At 37.7% G+C, this 13,500-nt stretch overlaps 1 protein-coding gene across 2 annotated transcripts in view; it reads left to right on the plus strand.

Moving 5' to 3' along the window:
* The first annotated feature begins 205 nt into the window (after positions 1 to 205).
* The window catches only part of LOC104883980 (probable protein phosphatase 2C 62), a 39,345-nt gene continuing 26,050 nt past the window's right edge, over positions 206 to 13,500 (plus strand). Inside the window, exons 1-5 of one of the 2 annotated variants that reach the window (XM_010668561.4) lie at positions 206 to 517; positions 605 to 1,983; positions 6,964 to 7,082; positions 7,708 to 7,780; positions 9,452 to 9,579. In XM_010668561.4, the coding sequence (XP_010666863.2) occupies positions 316 to 517; positions 605 to 1,983; positions 6,964 to 7,082; positions 7,708 to 7,780; positions 9,452 to 9,579 (1,901 nt within the window). In that variant the 5' untranslated portion in view covers positions 206 to 315. The remainder of the gene's footprint in view (positions 518 to 604; positions 1,984 to 6,963; positions 7,083 to 7,707; positions 7,781 to 9,451; positions 9,580 to 13,500) is intronic. The other variant, XM_010668562.4, reaches the window with a different exon arrangement.

Genomic DNA, 13,500 nt, shown 5'->3' on the forward strand with positions numbered 1-13,500 from the left:
ACGGTTTTGGTAGTGTTATGTTGACGGAATAGTTGTATTAGGTAGTTGAATTAAAAAAGTTTTATATTAGGTAGTTGTTTATGAAAAGTGATATATATTAGGTAGTTGTTGACAATTTTAGCTAAAATATAACTTATTTTGTTTTTTTGTTCACCTCACCCGAAATGAAACCAATTAAATACTAACACGTTATATTTGTTCTCCCGAACGAATTTCTTTCTCGATCTCCACTCCACCGATAATAATGCGAACGTGATAAGAATAGGCATAGCCAACTTTCTTCTCTCACTCTCGAGCTTCTGCTCACGTCCTCCCATGGCGGACTTGCTACACAGCAACATTCCATCTTCTTCCAACTTCTCCCGCTTCTCTACTTTCTCCTTCTCTCTCAACCTCTCTCCTCATCCGAATTTCTCCTTCATTCGCTTCGCTCCTCTCAGGCGCAGATTTTCACAATCCTCAGTGCTCGCTAAATTCTCCTCTGATTCCTCACAATTTGACATAGTTTCCAGAACTGGTAGGGTTAAGTTTCACTTTACGAATCACTTCGCCGAAGATTTCTAAATTTTGATGCTTTTTTTTTTTCTCTGTTTTTGCTGTGCAGAGCATTCTGATGGTACCGTCAGCTTCAAATTCGGAGATGCAGGTGAAATTTCTGGAAGTGTGGACAATTTAGTTGCTGAAAATGAAGCAGAATTGGAGAGAGAAAGTAGCAATTTAGATTCTGTTGATGATGAAGAAATTAGTGATTTAATTTCAACATTTGAAGTTGATAATTCGATTGATTTGGACGCGGCAAAGGATGAAAAGAAGATAGTAGATGACACGGTTGCAATCTGTGATTCAAGTGTTGATCTCATGATTGTGAAGAATGAAGAATTGTGTGAAGCTTCTGAGGTGATTAGTAATGATGATAAGCTTGCATATGGCATTGATGAGTCGTCGAATTTCAGTGTGACGAATTCGACAGTTGAAGGTTCGGTTATGGTAGTGTCTTCGGAGGATGAAATTGAGAAGGTTAGTGAAGTGAGTGAAGCTTCTGAGGAGATGAGTGACGGTGCTAAGCTTGAACATGGTGGTGATGCTTCGTCTAATATTGATGAGACGAGTGCGGATATCGAAGCTTTAGATGAGGTGGTGTCTTTGGAGGATGATATTGAGAAGGCTAATGAAGTGAGCGAAGCTCCTGAAGATATGAGTGATGGTGATGAGCTTGTACTTGGTGGTGATGTGTCGTCTGATGTTCGTGAGACAAGTTCGGATATCGAAGCTTTTGATATGGTAGTGTCTTCGGAGAACGAGGTTTTTGAGAAGGTTAATGAAGCGAGCAAAGCTTTTGAAGAGATGAGTATTGCTGATGAGCTTGAACATGGTGGTGATGCATCGTCTAATATCGGCGAGACAAGTTCGGATGTCGAAGCTTTAGGTAGGGTAGTGTCTTTGGAGGATGAGATGGAAAAGGTTAATGAAGTGAGCGAAGCTCCTGAACAGACGAGTGATGCTGATGAGCTTGAACATGATCTTGATGCATCGTCTAGTATTGATGAGACAAGCTCGGATATTGGAGCTTCAGATAGGGTAGTGTCTTTGGAGGATGAAATGGAGAAGGCTAATGAAGTAATGCAAGTATCTATAAAGATGATTGATGGTGATAAGCTTGAATGTGGTGGTGATGAGTCCCTGGATATCGGTGAGACGAGTTTGGATGTTGAAGCTTCAAATCTGGTAGTGTCTTTGGAGGATGAGAAGGAGGATGAGATAGTGGAGGATGAGATTGAGGAGGATATGGTAGTGGCTTTGGAGGATGAGACTGAGAAGGCTAGTGTCTTTGTGATGAGTCCTTCAGTATTGGTGGATGAAGATGACGATTCGGTAGAACTGATGTCTCAAGAATTAGAAAAAGAACCAATTCTGGATGAGGAAACGAGTTCTAGTTCGCTAGATGACGGGGTAGCCTTGGGATCATCTTTAGGCTTTAACGAGGTTAGTGTTAATTTACACTTTTCAATAAGTCATTTCATTACTTAACCTTCTCTTACATTTAATATTTTGTTAGCTTGTTATATTTCTAAGCTTGCTAAATACCAACGTGATAATGCTTGTGTTGCTTATTGCTTGATATATATTTACATAGTGTTGGTGAAGATAATTGCACATGCAATTCCAATTTAAATGTTAATTATTTTCAGATATTTGAGAGTTACCTAAAGGATCCTCCCAAAATTCTGTTTGTCCTCACCTAATAGGTGAAAACAAATTATCTCCTAAAACTATGTGCAATGATATGTTTTCAAACTAATTTGGGATGGAGGAATTATATATTAGCCTCTGATTGCACAGGTATGGAAATTAGTATTTAAGTAAAATTTTACTTTGTAAATGTATAACATACCTTATTAATTAATGTTTCGAACTATATAAAATTGTGACATTTTTTTTTTATTGATATGACGAATAAGAACTCTTATGCCAACCCTAACATAGTCCTTTTTGTTTTTGTTTGAAAAACACTTATTTAGGAATGGACGAAGTATATATTAAGTTAACAAAGCAGTTATAATACATTCTAGGGAAATTTGACACTGTGGGACCTAACTATGGGCTATTGTCTTTTATAGGTCCCAACTATTGATTATTCTCATAAGACCTAAGTATGAGCTGTTATAATTTTAATAGCACCTAATTTACTTATAATTCTTTGCATAGGAATGGACTGTTGTGATTTTAATTTGCTCAGTTTGGCCCTATCAGAATCAAAACAACCCATACTTAGGTTCTACAGAGAATAATCATTAGTTGATACCTATAAAAGACAATGGCTCATAGTTGGGACCCCTAATGTCAATTTTTCTATAAAGTTACATGGGATTGTTTTGAAATTTCAAGCATTTGAAGCATCGGGATGCATTTAGGTGCTCGAATTGGTGTTTTGGAAGGTTGTGGTTTTCCCTACCTTTCCATTATATTAGGAAAATTTTCCTGCACAGACATTATTTGCTTCTTAGCTATGCAACATTTAATAGTCCACCTCTGAATCATGATCAAGAGGAAAACTGCTATAAGGAATGTTTCCCTTTAAGATGTGGCACATGAAGGCACCCAAAGACTATTAAGTGAACCAACATGGTCAGCAGGTCAACTTGCCTTATTGGTGACTTGGGAGGCAAAATTTGCCTTTCCTTGCATCACCCAGAATGATGCAATAAGTAACTTATTCATAGAGCAAGCATGATTATACTCTTCTGTGACATTATTGGTGACTTAGGAGGCAAACTTGCCTTTCCTTTCATTTTGTTGGAACAAAGAAAGTAGCTTAAGCCATATCTTATTTTTTTCCTTAAACATTTGGTTGCCAGAAGGTATATGCATTAATTGAGATGCGAATATCCTTTTGCCTTTCCTTGCATCACCCACAATGATGCAATAAGTAACTTTTCATAGGACGAGCATGATTATACTCTTCTGTGACATTATTGGTGACTTAGGAGGCAAACTTGCCTTTCCTTTCATTTTGTTGGAACAAAGAAAGTAGCTTAAGCCATATCTTATTTTTTTCCTTAAACATTTGGTTGCCAGAAGGTATATGCATTAAATGAGATGCGAATATCCTTTTGCCTTTCCTTGCATCACCCACAATGATGCAATAAGTAACTTTTCATAGGACGAGCATGATTATACTCTTCTCTGACATTATTGGTTACTTGGGAGGAAAACTTGCCTTTCCTTCCATTTTGTTGGAACAAAGAAAAGAGCTTAAGCTATATCTTATTTTTTCTTAAACATTTGGTTGCCAGAAGGTATATGCATTAATTGAGATACAATTGCAGAGGGGGGGGGGGGGAGTTTCTTGTTCATACAGTTATCTTGTATGCCAATATATCCTCAGTCAGTGTGTTATAATTTTCCAGTTGTAAGAAAAAACTCACTTTAGAAGACAATAGAGATTAGAGACACTCTAACCTGTATATAAGAGACTTGAGAACCAGTCAGGAAGATATGAAGAAGTTGCATCCTCAGTTTATTAAAAAGATTAATGTTAGCAACATGCACCTCCCTAAAATGGAGTTACTAATTGGTGAAGGAGATAATACTTCAGATTGAAGGTTTGAGGAAAAGAGTGGCTTCCCTCTTAATGTTGGGAGCTTTCGTTTTTCTTTGATGATTGAAGATATTACCAAGAACTTGATGGAGTTGTTTGTAAGATGCTTGTGTTTGTACAAGATTTACAGAAGGAGATTTCCCTGATCCAGATGGGTACTTTGTGGAGAATGACATGATGGACTTTCTTTTGGAGAAGCTCTTAAGTTGAACTGTGTTTTATAGAGATAGCGTAACTCAATACTCGAGGATGTTATAGGGTTATAAAATAATCACATATTTGAAGCAGTTAAAAAAATTTCTTCTGGCCTTCCTTGAGATGTGTAAGTGAGAGTCTTGGAAACTGTATGAAAAGATTTGGTTTTGAACAAGGAAAGATTTCACCTTTCCAGTTTCTGTTTTGTGAATAACACTCAATGATTGTGAGAATCAATCTTGATTTTGGGGATCACACTACCTCATCTGTACAAAACCTACAGCAGCTGTACACAAAGCTAGAAGACAAAATAAAGAAAAACAAGCTGTCAATACAACAGCAAAAACAAAAGAAAAACTTATGTGCAGACATGTGTATAGTGTATACTAAGCTATAGTGTGCACTAGCTAAGTTTAGCAAATACAACTAGCAGCAATAACTTGTTAACTTGTATGCAAGGTTACTCATAATCTTCACACTGTATTTGTATATATTCTTATTTTGGTGGATTTATGTCATGGTAGCTCATCCTTGCTCTAATAATGGTTTATCATTGTGTCAACTGTCAAGCTTGTGTATTTTGAGAAGTGGCTCTAATGTTTTTTTTATGTTGCGGATTCTGCTTCTACTAATGAGACATATCCTTACCCTCCTTGCCCATAAAAAGGCCCTGTCAGTCAAAGGGGAAAAAAAAGAAATTCTATCATAGAATGGGATATTCTTTCTGTATCTGTCTGTTTCAAGGCTGAATATTGAGGAATATTGTCTTTGTGTTGATAGATTCTCTCCTTCAAGACCTGTTGTGTTCATTGTTGTATAATTAGAAGCTATTTTCCCTTTATTTTCACTATTTTTAGTGCTGCCTTTTCAAGACATAAAGAAGAGGAAAGAAGAAGCTGGTGGTGATTTAAAAAGACTTGTAAGGTGAAAGAATTATCTCTTTCTTGAGCTCCAATAGAGACTACATATGTAGCCTTTGTATCTGTTTCTGAGTGCTACTGCACCTTCAACAAGCTGCAAGAAGTTTGAGGACTTCTGGGAAAAAGTTAGTGTATCTACAGTCTTGCATTAGGTGCAGTGGAAACAAGACAACTGGTGCTTATTTGCACCCGTACATCCAATTGTCTTAGGAGTGATTGCAGCTGTAGTTGACTTGAAATGATCAGAAATGCTGTGCAGGACTTCATTCTATTTTAGGGGTTCGGAGTTGAAAAGTATCTTCTGCAGAAGCCTTCAAGGCTTTATATGCAACAATGTTCTATTATGAAGTCAAGCAACGGTGTCTCTTGAGTATATCACCTGCGTTCTTGGAGTCTTGAATCCAATTTGTCGAATTTCTCACATATTCTGGCTGCGTATTATGACTTCAACATGTCTTATTTTTTTGAGAGGCCTATGTCAAAATGAAGTAGTAGGGAGGGTTGGAATTTTGAATGATCCTCCTACAGTCCATTGATAGTGGTGTTTTGCTGTCTTGACTTAGTGTTTGTCAGAGCAGCCCATGTAGCCTAACTGGTAGTGTTCGTCAGAGTAGCCTGTTCAGCTAGGATATTCCTTCGTTTAATCTCCTTTTTGTACGTTAGTGTCCACTAATGTTGTTGGTTATTGCTTAATCAACTAGAAAATTTCTACACTACAAGATATTGGACATAAAACAAAGAGAAGAATCGTTTTTCTTTTCCTATTTAGTTATGCTGATTAAAGAGCATGCTTGAGGTTTTGTCAAATTCACTTAGGAACACAGAGTATGACACTTGGGATGGACAAATGGATAGAAGACCTCCATATGATTCAATTTTAAATATGGGTTTCATGAAACAGGGCAGAGGGGGGGGGGGCGAGAATGGTTCTGTATTATGTGATAGAATTCTCACATGATATTTTGACCTTATTGAGAGTGAAAAACTGATATGTAATCTCTGGTGAAGGACTTTTAAGGGTTAAAATCATCATAGCTTCGAAGCCATAAAATAGGTTTTTAATAATAAATTTGAACTTTTAGTTGAGTTGCTCTCACATGTTACAAGATTAATAAAGACCAAGTGTTCTCGAGTTTGAATGCTGGGAGTATTTAGTATTTTAGCACTACCTGCCCATCATATGTGGGAATGTATAGAGAATAAAAATCGTAATTGGGCCAAATCATCATCATAAGCTTTAAGTTGAATTGGTTATCACCCATATATTTATTGATTGCTTTAGCTATTCAGGTTACTCGTCTCTCTATGTTTTTACTACTTTGAAGGCAAAAGATTATCTTCTTTTTTATCTATACATTGTTCATCGCTACTTTGAAGGCATAGAGCTTTCAACTTCTTTTTTATGTTTCAATTTAATTTTACAGATTAAATGTTAGAATATTCATTATTTCCCGCACTCGAGTGCCTTAAGCCTTATCTTCTTCATATGAGTTTTCTGCAGCCAACCTTATACAAGACCAGATTTTCCTTACGTATATGGTATACCTTTAAAATGGATCAGAGATGGTTTCATAGAAGGGCCCCTTTATATTTTTTCCCTCTCTTCTTCCTGAAAAAAATCATCAAATGTTTTCTTCGAGAAGCTAAGACTGATGTATAGATGGGTTCTGAACCTAAGTACTATTAGATAGTTGGCTCTCAAAATATGTAAGCTAGTAGCTAAAGTTCATTTCCAATGTTTTATTTCAGGTTGTTGATGCTATTTTCCCTGCCACTAGGCAGTTTGATGATCCCCTTACTAGTGATATTTTAGAAGAAACTGTTCCAGAAGCTCTGGGGATACTTCTGGTAGAAACTAATCAGGCTAGGTCCGTTTCTTCATCCAGCTTCCTGTATATATCTAGTTTAGTGGCCTGACTATTTTTTATTTTTTTTTGTCTGACTTGCATAGTTGCATGTCAATTGCTTTTCTTGGGTAATTGTCCTAATGCTTGTAGCTTAAATCTTAATAGTAATTTTCTTGTAGTCTATTTAGCTCTGCACTCTGCTTAATACTCCTGAAACTCTCATTTCTTGTTTTCAAAATTAAACTTCCAGTTACCACCACAATGAACAAGTTTTGTATCTCTCTCTCTTCTCTTTTACCCCTTCCCACAAGCTTATTCTTGATTTGCAAAGAGTTGTCATAGATTTAGGAAGCAATTGTACTTGTTTTCCTTTCTCCCTTGACATGGAATGAGGGTTTCGGTAGTAGGAGGCTCTTTTATATGCTTTGAAAAAACTACATTTTAATATAAATTCTAGCTGGTTTAGGTGAGTAATACACTTAACATGAATGGAAACAACAGCACTATTCTGTCAAAGATGTTTCGTGTTTCCGTACATTTCTATGTGTATAAATCACTTCCATTTGCATCATTTTTTTAAATCTTAGTACATGATTATTCTTGTGCTCTAATTCCCTACCTCATTCCTCCTCCCCAAAACATTCAGTGTGGATGTGGACATGTCAACTCGTGAACTTTCTGTGTCATCAGCTGCTGCTGCTTCATTGCTGTCCTCAGAGGTATGGTCAGACCTACATAAGCTTTCTTATGGTGCTCATTGCTGTTGAGTATCAGGGAACTGTCTGAATAGGCATTCCTTTTCCCTCGGAATTGGAAACTATTTGGGAGTGTCTTCATGATTCTCCCTTGATATCTTTGTAATCTACACACTTTCCTTTTTTGACCGTTCCTTTTTGTTTGACACACTCTTTACTTACAATATTCAAACATGGCCTACACTTTTTGTCCAATCCAAGCCCCATGTGGTGTTCTTTAAGTTATTCTTAGTATTTCTTATCTCTCATACTTTTACTCTCTTTTTGTCATACTTTTCTTTTTTTTTAAAAATTTTTTTTAGTGAAAAAAGGTATATTTTTCTCTTCCTCTCTCATACTCTTTACTTTTTCCTTGGTTACGGTGCAAACCGCAGTATGTTGATTAATTGAAACGAAGCTAGTATTATTTTGTGGAAAGGATTTTATTACCTTTTATGACTTCTCCTTTTGGAAGATGATTTATACATGTATAATTATGTTGGATATCACACAATTAACATTTCTTTTTCTCCAAATTACACTTCCTATTTTCTGTTTTAGTTGCAACATGGGGGGTGGGCACAATAATTTAGGCGAGGAGAGAGAGGGAGAGAGAGAGAGATACAATGGAGACCCATGTGATGAGTAAACAGATAAAGAGAAAGAATATCCAAAAGTAGCAATGTTGCAACTAAATTGGAACACCCATAAATAAGAAGTATTGCAACTAAAAGAGAATGGAGGAAGTATATCTTTACTAAGGGTCTTCTGAATTCTGGAATGACCTTGCTTTCAGCATCCACCAGTTAGATTTGACACTGTATGTTCTGTATCCAGATAATAAACTAGTGTCCTGTTCTAATTGAATAAAAAATAATCGATATGTAAATCTACTTTAGGGAAATGATGTAGCCTCACGAATGCATTGTCCAGAAGGTTGATACTTACTAGGGGATCCAAGAATGATGCTTTTTGCTGTAAATTGCGGATGAGGCAGTATATAGGCTATGTGTGCCTGTCAAATCTTTAGTTAGCCATAGTTTAGGCCAATGTCCTTATTCTTGGCTGCTGTCTGCATGCTTTTTTAATTAGCTTCTCCACAGTGTTCATTCGATGATGGGAAAGGTTATGTATTGAGATGTTGTAGTAGTTAAATGATATAAGTTGGTCAGAATCTGCTCTCAGATTCATAATTTTGTGAGGAAAGTATGAATTTTGGAGGGGTAGTGATATTTAACATAGCAAATGTGAGGTAATTTCTCAAGGCGTGATGGGTGAAAACAGTCCTTTTCAATTACTTGCTTTCTTCAGAGGATATTAGCTGGCACTTGGCAGAATGACACTTTTTTTTTCTCAAAGGGACTCGAGTGTACCTTATGGAGAATTATTGCATGTTGGGGCCCTTCATGGGTGCAAATATAGCAATACTACCTTGAACTTGGAAATACATGCAAATTGCAATGTTTGGGTACTATTCAAGGTTTTCTTTAAAGAATTGATTCTTATTTTCTTGTTGAATGCTTTCTATCTGTGTCTTGTTGTCTTCTTGTGAAGCAATGGAAGTTCTTTTCTTGTTGTTGATAAGGAAGAGGGGGAGCCAATGGCAGAAATGGGCCTCTTTTTCTAGCTTAAGACATAATATTATGTTTGCTTTAGGTGACTGAGGCAGGCCATTCGAGCATTGCAAGATTAGATGATATGGCAGACACTTGTGATATTTTGGATGGAGCTCTGCCTGGTGCTGAAGTATCAGGAATAACTTCAGCAGAAACCAAATTTGATAGGTACTCTGCTGCTCTAATTTTCCTTGATTTAAATGCAGTGGCCTTATGAATGCTCATTATCTTTTCTATCTTTGTGGGTATTTGCTATCTCGCTATTGCGTGGTTTTTATACATGTTGTTCATGATTAATATCTTTCCTTAACATGTGGTTAATACCTCTTAATCCTGGTTATGTTTTCAGTTCCTTTTCATTTTCCCATTTGTTCAGACCATGGCACAAAGAAAGGGTTCATCTCTTTCTTTATCTTTGTTTGTTGCCCAATTTTGATAGAGCTTTAGTTTTTTAAAAAAACCTTTATACTCTATCAAAACTTTACATGTTGCTTATCTACTTAACGCAGCTCCTGTAGTCTACATAATCAATTTTGAGATTGAATACTGTTGAGTGTTGATAGTGTACTTTTCTGTTGGTGAGACAGTAAAAACTAAACAGAATCAGCAAAATATCCATGTTGAAAATAAAGAAGAGAAACCCCTATTACCCTATCAATGAGTTCTACAAGGTGTTCAACTGTCCAGACCCAATGTCCCTGTCCCCTGCCTGTTAATCATCTCTTGTTACTATGGTTGACAGTTTGTGATGAATCGACATCACTAGGACAGATTAGAGAAGAAGATTAAGAAGTAAAATGGACTTGATTGATAGTTTTCTGGAAAAAACAGTAAAACAAGATGATAATTACAAGCTTTCGAGAGGCTTGTTCTCTCCCATTGAACTCTTAAAAGTTCACCCAAAATACTACTCAATATTCAACATGCCTTCTCTCTCCATATTCTATTCTATTTATAGAGATACTTCCTCTCTAACTCCCTAACTTATTATTCAAGCTACAATTAAAACTAACTAATTATCAAATACCAAAAGTGTCCCTCTCCCTAGGCTAGTCTATTACATTACCGGCCGCCCAAACATTCACCTTGTCCTCAAGGTGGATAGTAATTTGCACTCAATTCCCGGGCTAGGTAATAGTCGTTACCATCATCTTCAGAATACGGTTTGCATTGTAGTTTAATCTCCTCTTTGTCGAGACTGGGCTTTAGCAGCTTCAGTGGCTTGCCCATGGCAGAAACATCCAACAGCTTATCAAGTGAAAGGGTCTGGTTATGAGTGTTTTGGGTAGAATTTGGAGTGGAATGAGGAATGTAAGAGTTGCAAAAAATCGAAAAGGAATTAGGGGTGAAGGCTGTGACGGTGTTAGCACACAATTGGGTGGGAACAATAATGGCTAGGTTGGAAAAGTTGGGTTTTAAGACTTGGGGTAACACACCAGGATAAGGGTCACAAAGCCCAGAGGCTGGCCTATTCCCATTTAAATCACAAGTGGAAAACTGGGTGGGCTTAGTAAAGATGGGTAAGTTTAAAGTGGACCTTACCTCACTTATAATAATTGAGTCCCTTTTGCTTCTTCTTAGTCCCACGTGACAGATGACTCCTTTTTGGATCTCATAATTGTTAGTTGGGTAGGTAGGAATGGACTGAAAGATGATAAACCTAGGTTGCCCAACTATATGCCTTTTCTTATTAGTAGGAAAATTGGGCTCAGAAGGATGAGGCCCAATTTTTTTCATGAACTTATCAAACCTTGGAGTGACCTGTAAACCCATCGCACTTTGCTTGCCATCACACTTTGGGAGTGAGCCCTTGACCTCCTTTAATGAGCCCGCACTAGACTTAGTAGGGTCCAAAGGGGTGAGCTGTGATTTGAATGTTTCTCTATCTTCTATTTTCCCCCAGGCACGTGTTTTCACCTTCTTCCCCAAGGTAAAAGAGAGTTTGAAGGAATTGGGTTGTCTACCATGGCAGCCACCTTCTTTCATCTTCCACCAACCTCCTTTGCCATTCCATCCCTCCACGAAGAAACCAGCACCACCAGTAAAAAATTCTCCTGAAACACCACCTCTAACTCTGCCACATTTATCATCGGAACTGCTGCAAGCACCGCCCATGATGTCGCCGGCTAAACCTCCTAAACCACCAGATCTGGACCTTATAGACGCTCCGTCTTCCCTTCCTCCTCTCCTTTTACTTCCTCTTCTATCGTAGTCAGTGAAACCATCAGTTCCCCCACCCGATCTACCACCATCAAAACTTCCACCACCACTAATACCGGGACCACCACCAGATCCAGCGCCCCCAGCACCTCCTCTCTCAAATAATCCTCCCTTTAGATTAAGGTCACTGGCCAATCTGATGGAGGCTTCGTTGGTGGCAGATTGGGCAGTAAAACTACCTTGTCCTCCGCCGGTGAATCCTCCGCCGAAATCTCCCTTTGCGAAATTCCTTCCTCTACTAAGGTCACCGTTACCTACAATATGTCTTCGTCCACCACCACTGGATACTCCATTTTTGTCATTGCAATCTTTTCCACCAAGACTACCAAAACCTGTCTTCTTCGGATCTGGTGTCTCACACACCGGTGACTACTTCCTTCTCTCAAGCTTAGGTGAGGATGATGTTAATTGATAATTTTTAATTACTTCTTCACCTGAAGGTTGAAAATCAGTGGCTGCTGACTTAACCTGGTGGCTGATTTCAGTTTCTTCCTCCGCCTTGAGCTCTTCTCGGAGCAAAGCTATCTCCCGTCTGAGTGGAGCCAACGCCTCGCTGACAATTACTTTAATGTCCTCGCACAACTTTTCGTAATCTCCTGCATTTTCGCTTCAAACTGTTGTGAAAACAGTTTGTTGTTCACCACCACCACAACTTCACGTTCAACAGTAGCTTGGCCACCGAGGACCGTACCGCTCTGATACCATTTGTGATGAATCGACATCACTAGGACAGATTAGAGAAGAAGATTAAGAAGTAAAATGGACTTGATTGATAGTTTTCTGGAAAAAACAGTAAAACAAGATGATAATTACAAGCTTTCGAGAGGCTTGTTCTCTCCCATTGAACTCTTAAAAATTCACCCAAAATACTACTCAATATTCAACATGCCTTCTCTCTCCATATTCTATTCTATTTATAGAGATACTTTTCTCACTCACTAACTACATATTCTAACATCCTTCTCCTCTCTCCATTAAAACTAACTAATTATCAAATACCAAAAGTGTCCCTCTCCCTAGGCTAGTCTATTACACAGTTGCCGGAGCGATGGGACTTGATAGCCAACAGATTTCGTACCTCCTTGCCCTCCAATTCTTACTTTCTTTCTCATTTCTCCACTCCCCTTTTATGTCTTAGCAAACCTTTGGGGGTTAGTCCTATTGGGGATGAGGGGTGGAGCCGGGGGTGGCACTTATTGTCATAAGTAAGGTGGGGTCTTGGTATTAGGCCCCTATGTACCATACATAAACTCTCAAGGAAAGTGATTGTGGAAGAATTTGTCAAACTAAATATCGTGCAGACATATGATTTCCATTTGATGAGGGTTGTATATCTTCAAGTCCATTGTTGGTTTCAAGGAATATAATTGTTCAAGGGTTTAGTTTGGCACATATTTGGTGCGGAATCAATTTTAATAGACTAAGTTACCAGATCTGTAAATATGTGTTTTTTTAATCTTTGGTAATATAGTTTTGAATTTTCTCTCTCTTTTCAGGGGACTGTTAATTTTTCTTAGACAGGCTAGCAGCCTACAATCGAAAAAAGTGTTGGCTCGAAATGACTATTAGAAGAACTGAATTTACTTTGAAATCTTTCAAACATTTATTGGGACATTATGTCATTGGATATTGAACCTTCTTTCTTTTGAGGAAATTGATCTCTATGCAAATGATTAGGTGATTTGCTGTGTGATTAGAGAGGTACCTTTTTGTCAAGTATCTTAGTAACTAAACTGGGAGATTTTTTTTTTTTTTTTTGAGTTCTTTAACTAGGATATCTGGATAATAACGGGTCCTAATGATGCATTTTTGGCATGGACGTCATGAAAGAGAAGAATGATTATAATAAGAAAGAAAAATCATTTTCGC

Source organism: Beta vulgaris, chromosome 8 (assembly GCF_026745355.1).
Source record: "Beta vulgaris subsp. vulgaris cultivar EL10 chromosome 8, EL10.2, whole genome shotgun sequence".
Taxonomy (NCBI): domain Eukaryota; kingdom Viridiplantae; phylum Streptophyta; class Magnoliopsida; order Caryophyllales; family Amaranthaceae; genus Beta; species Beta vulgaris.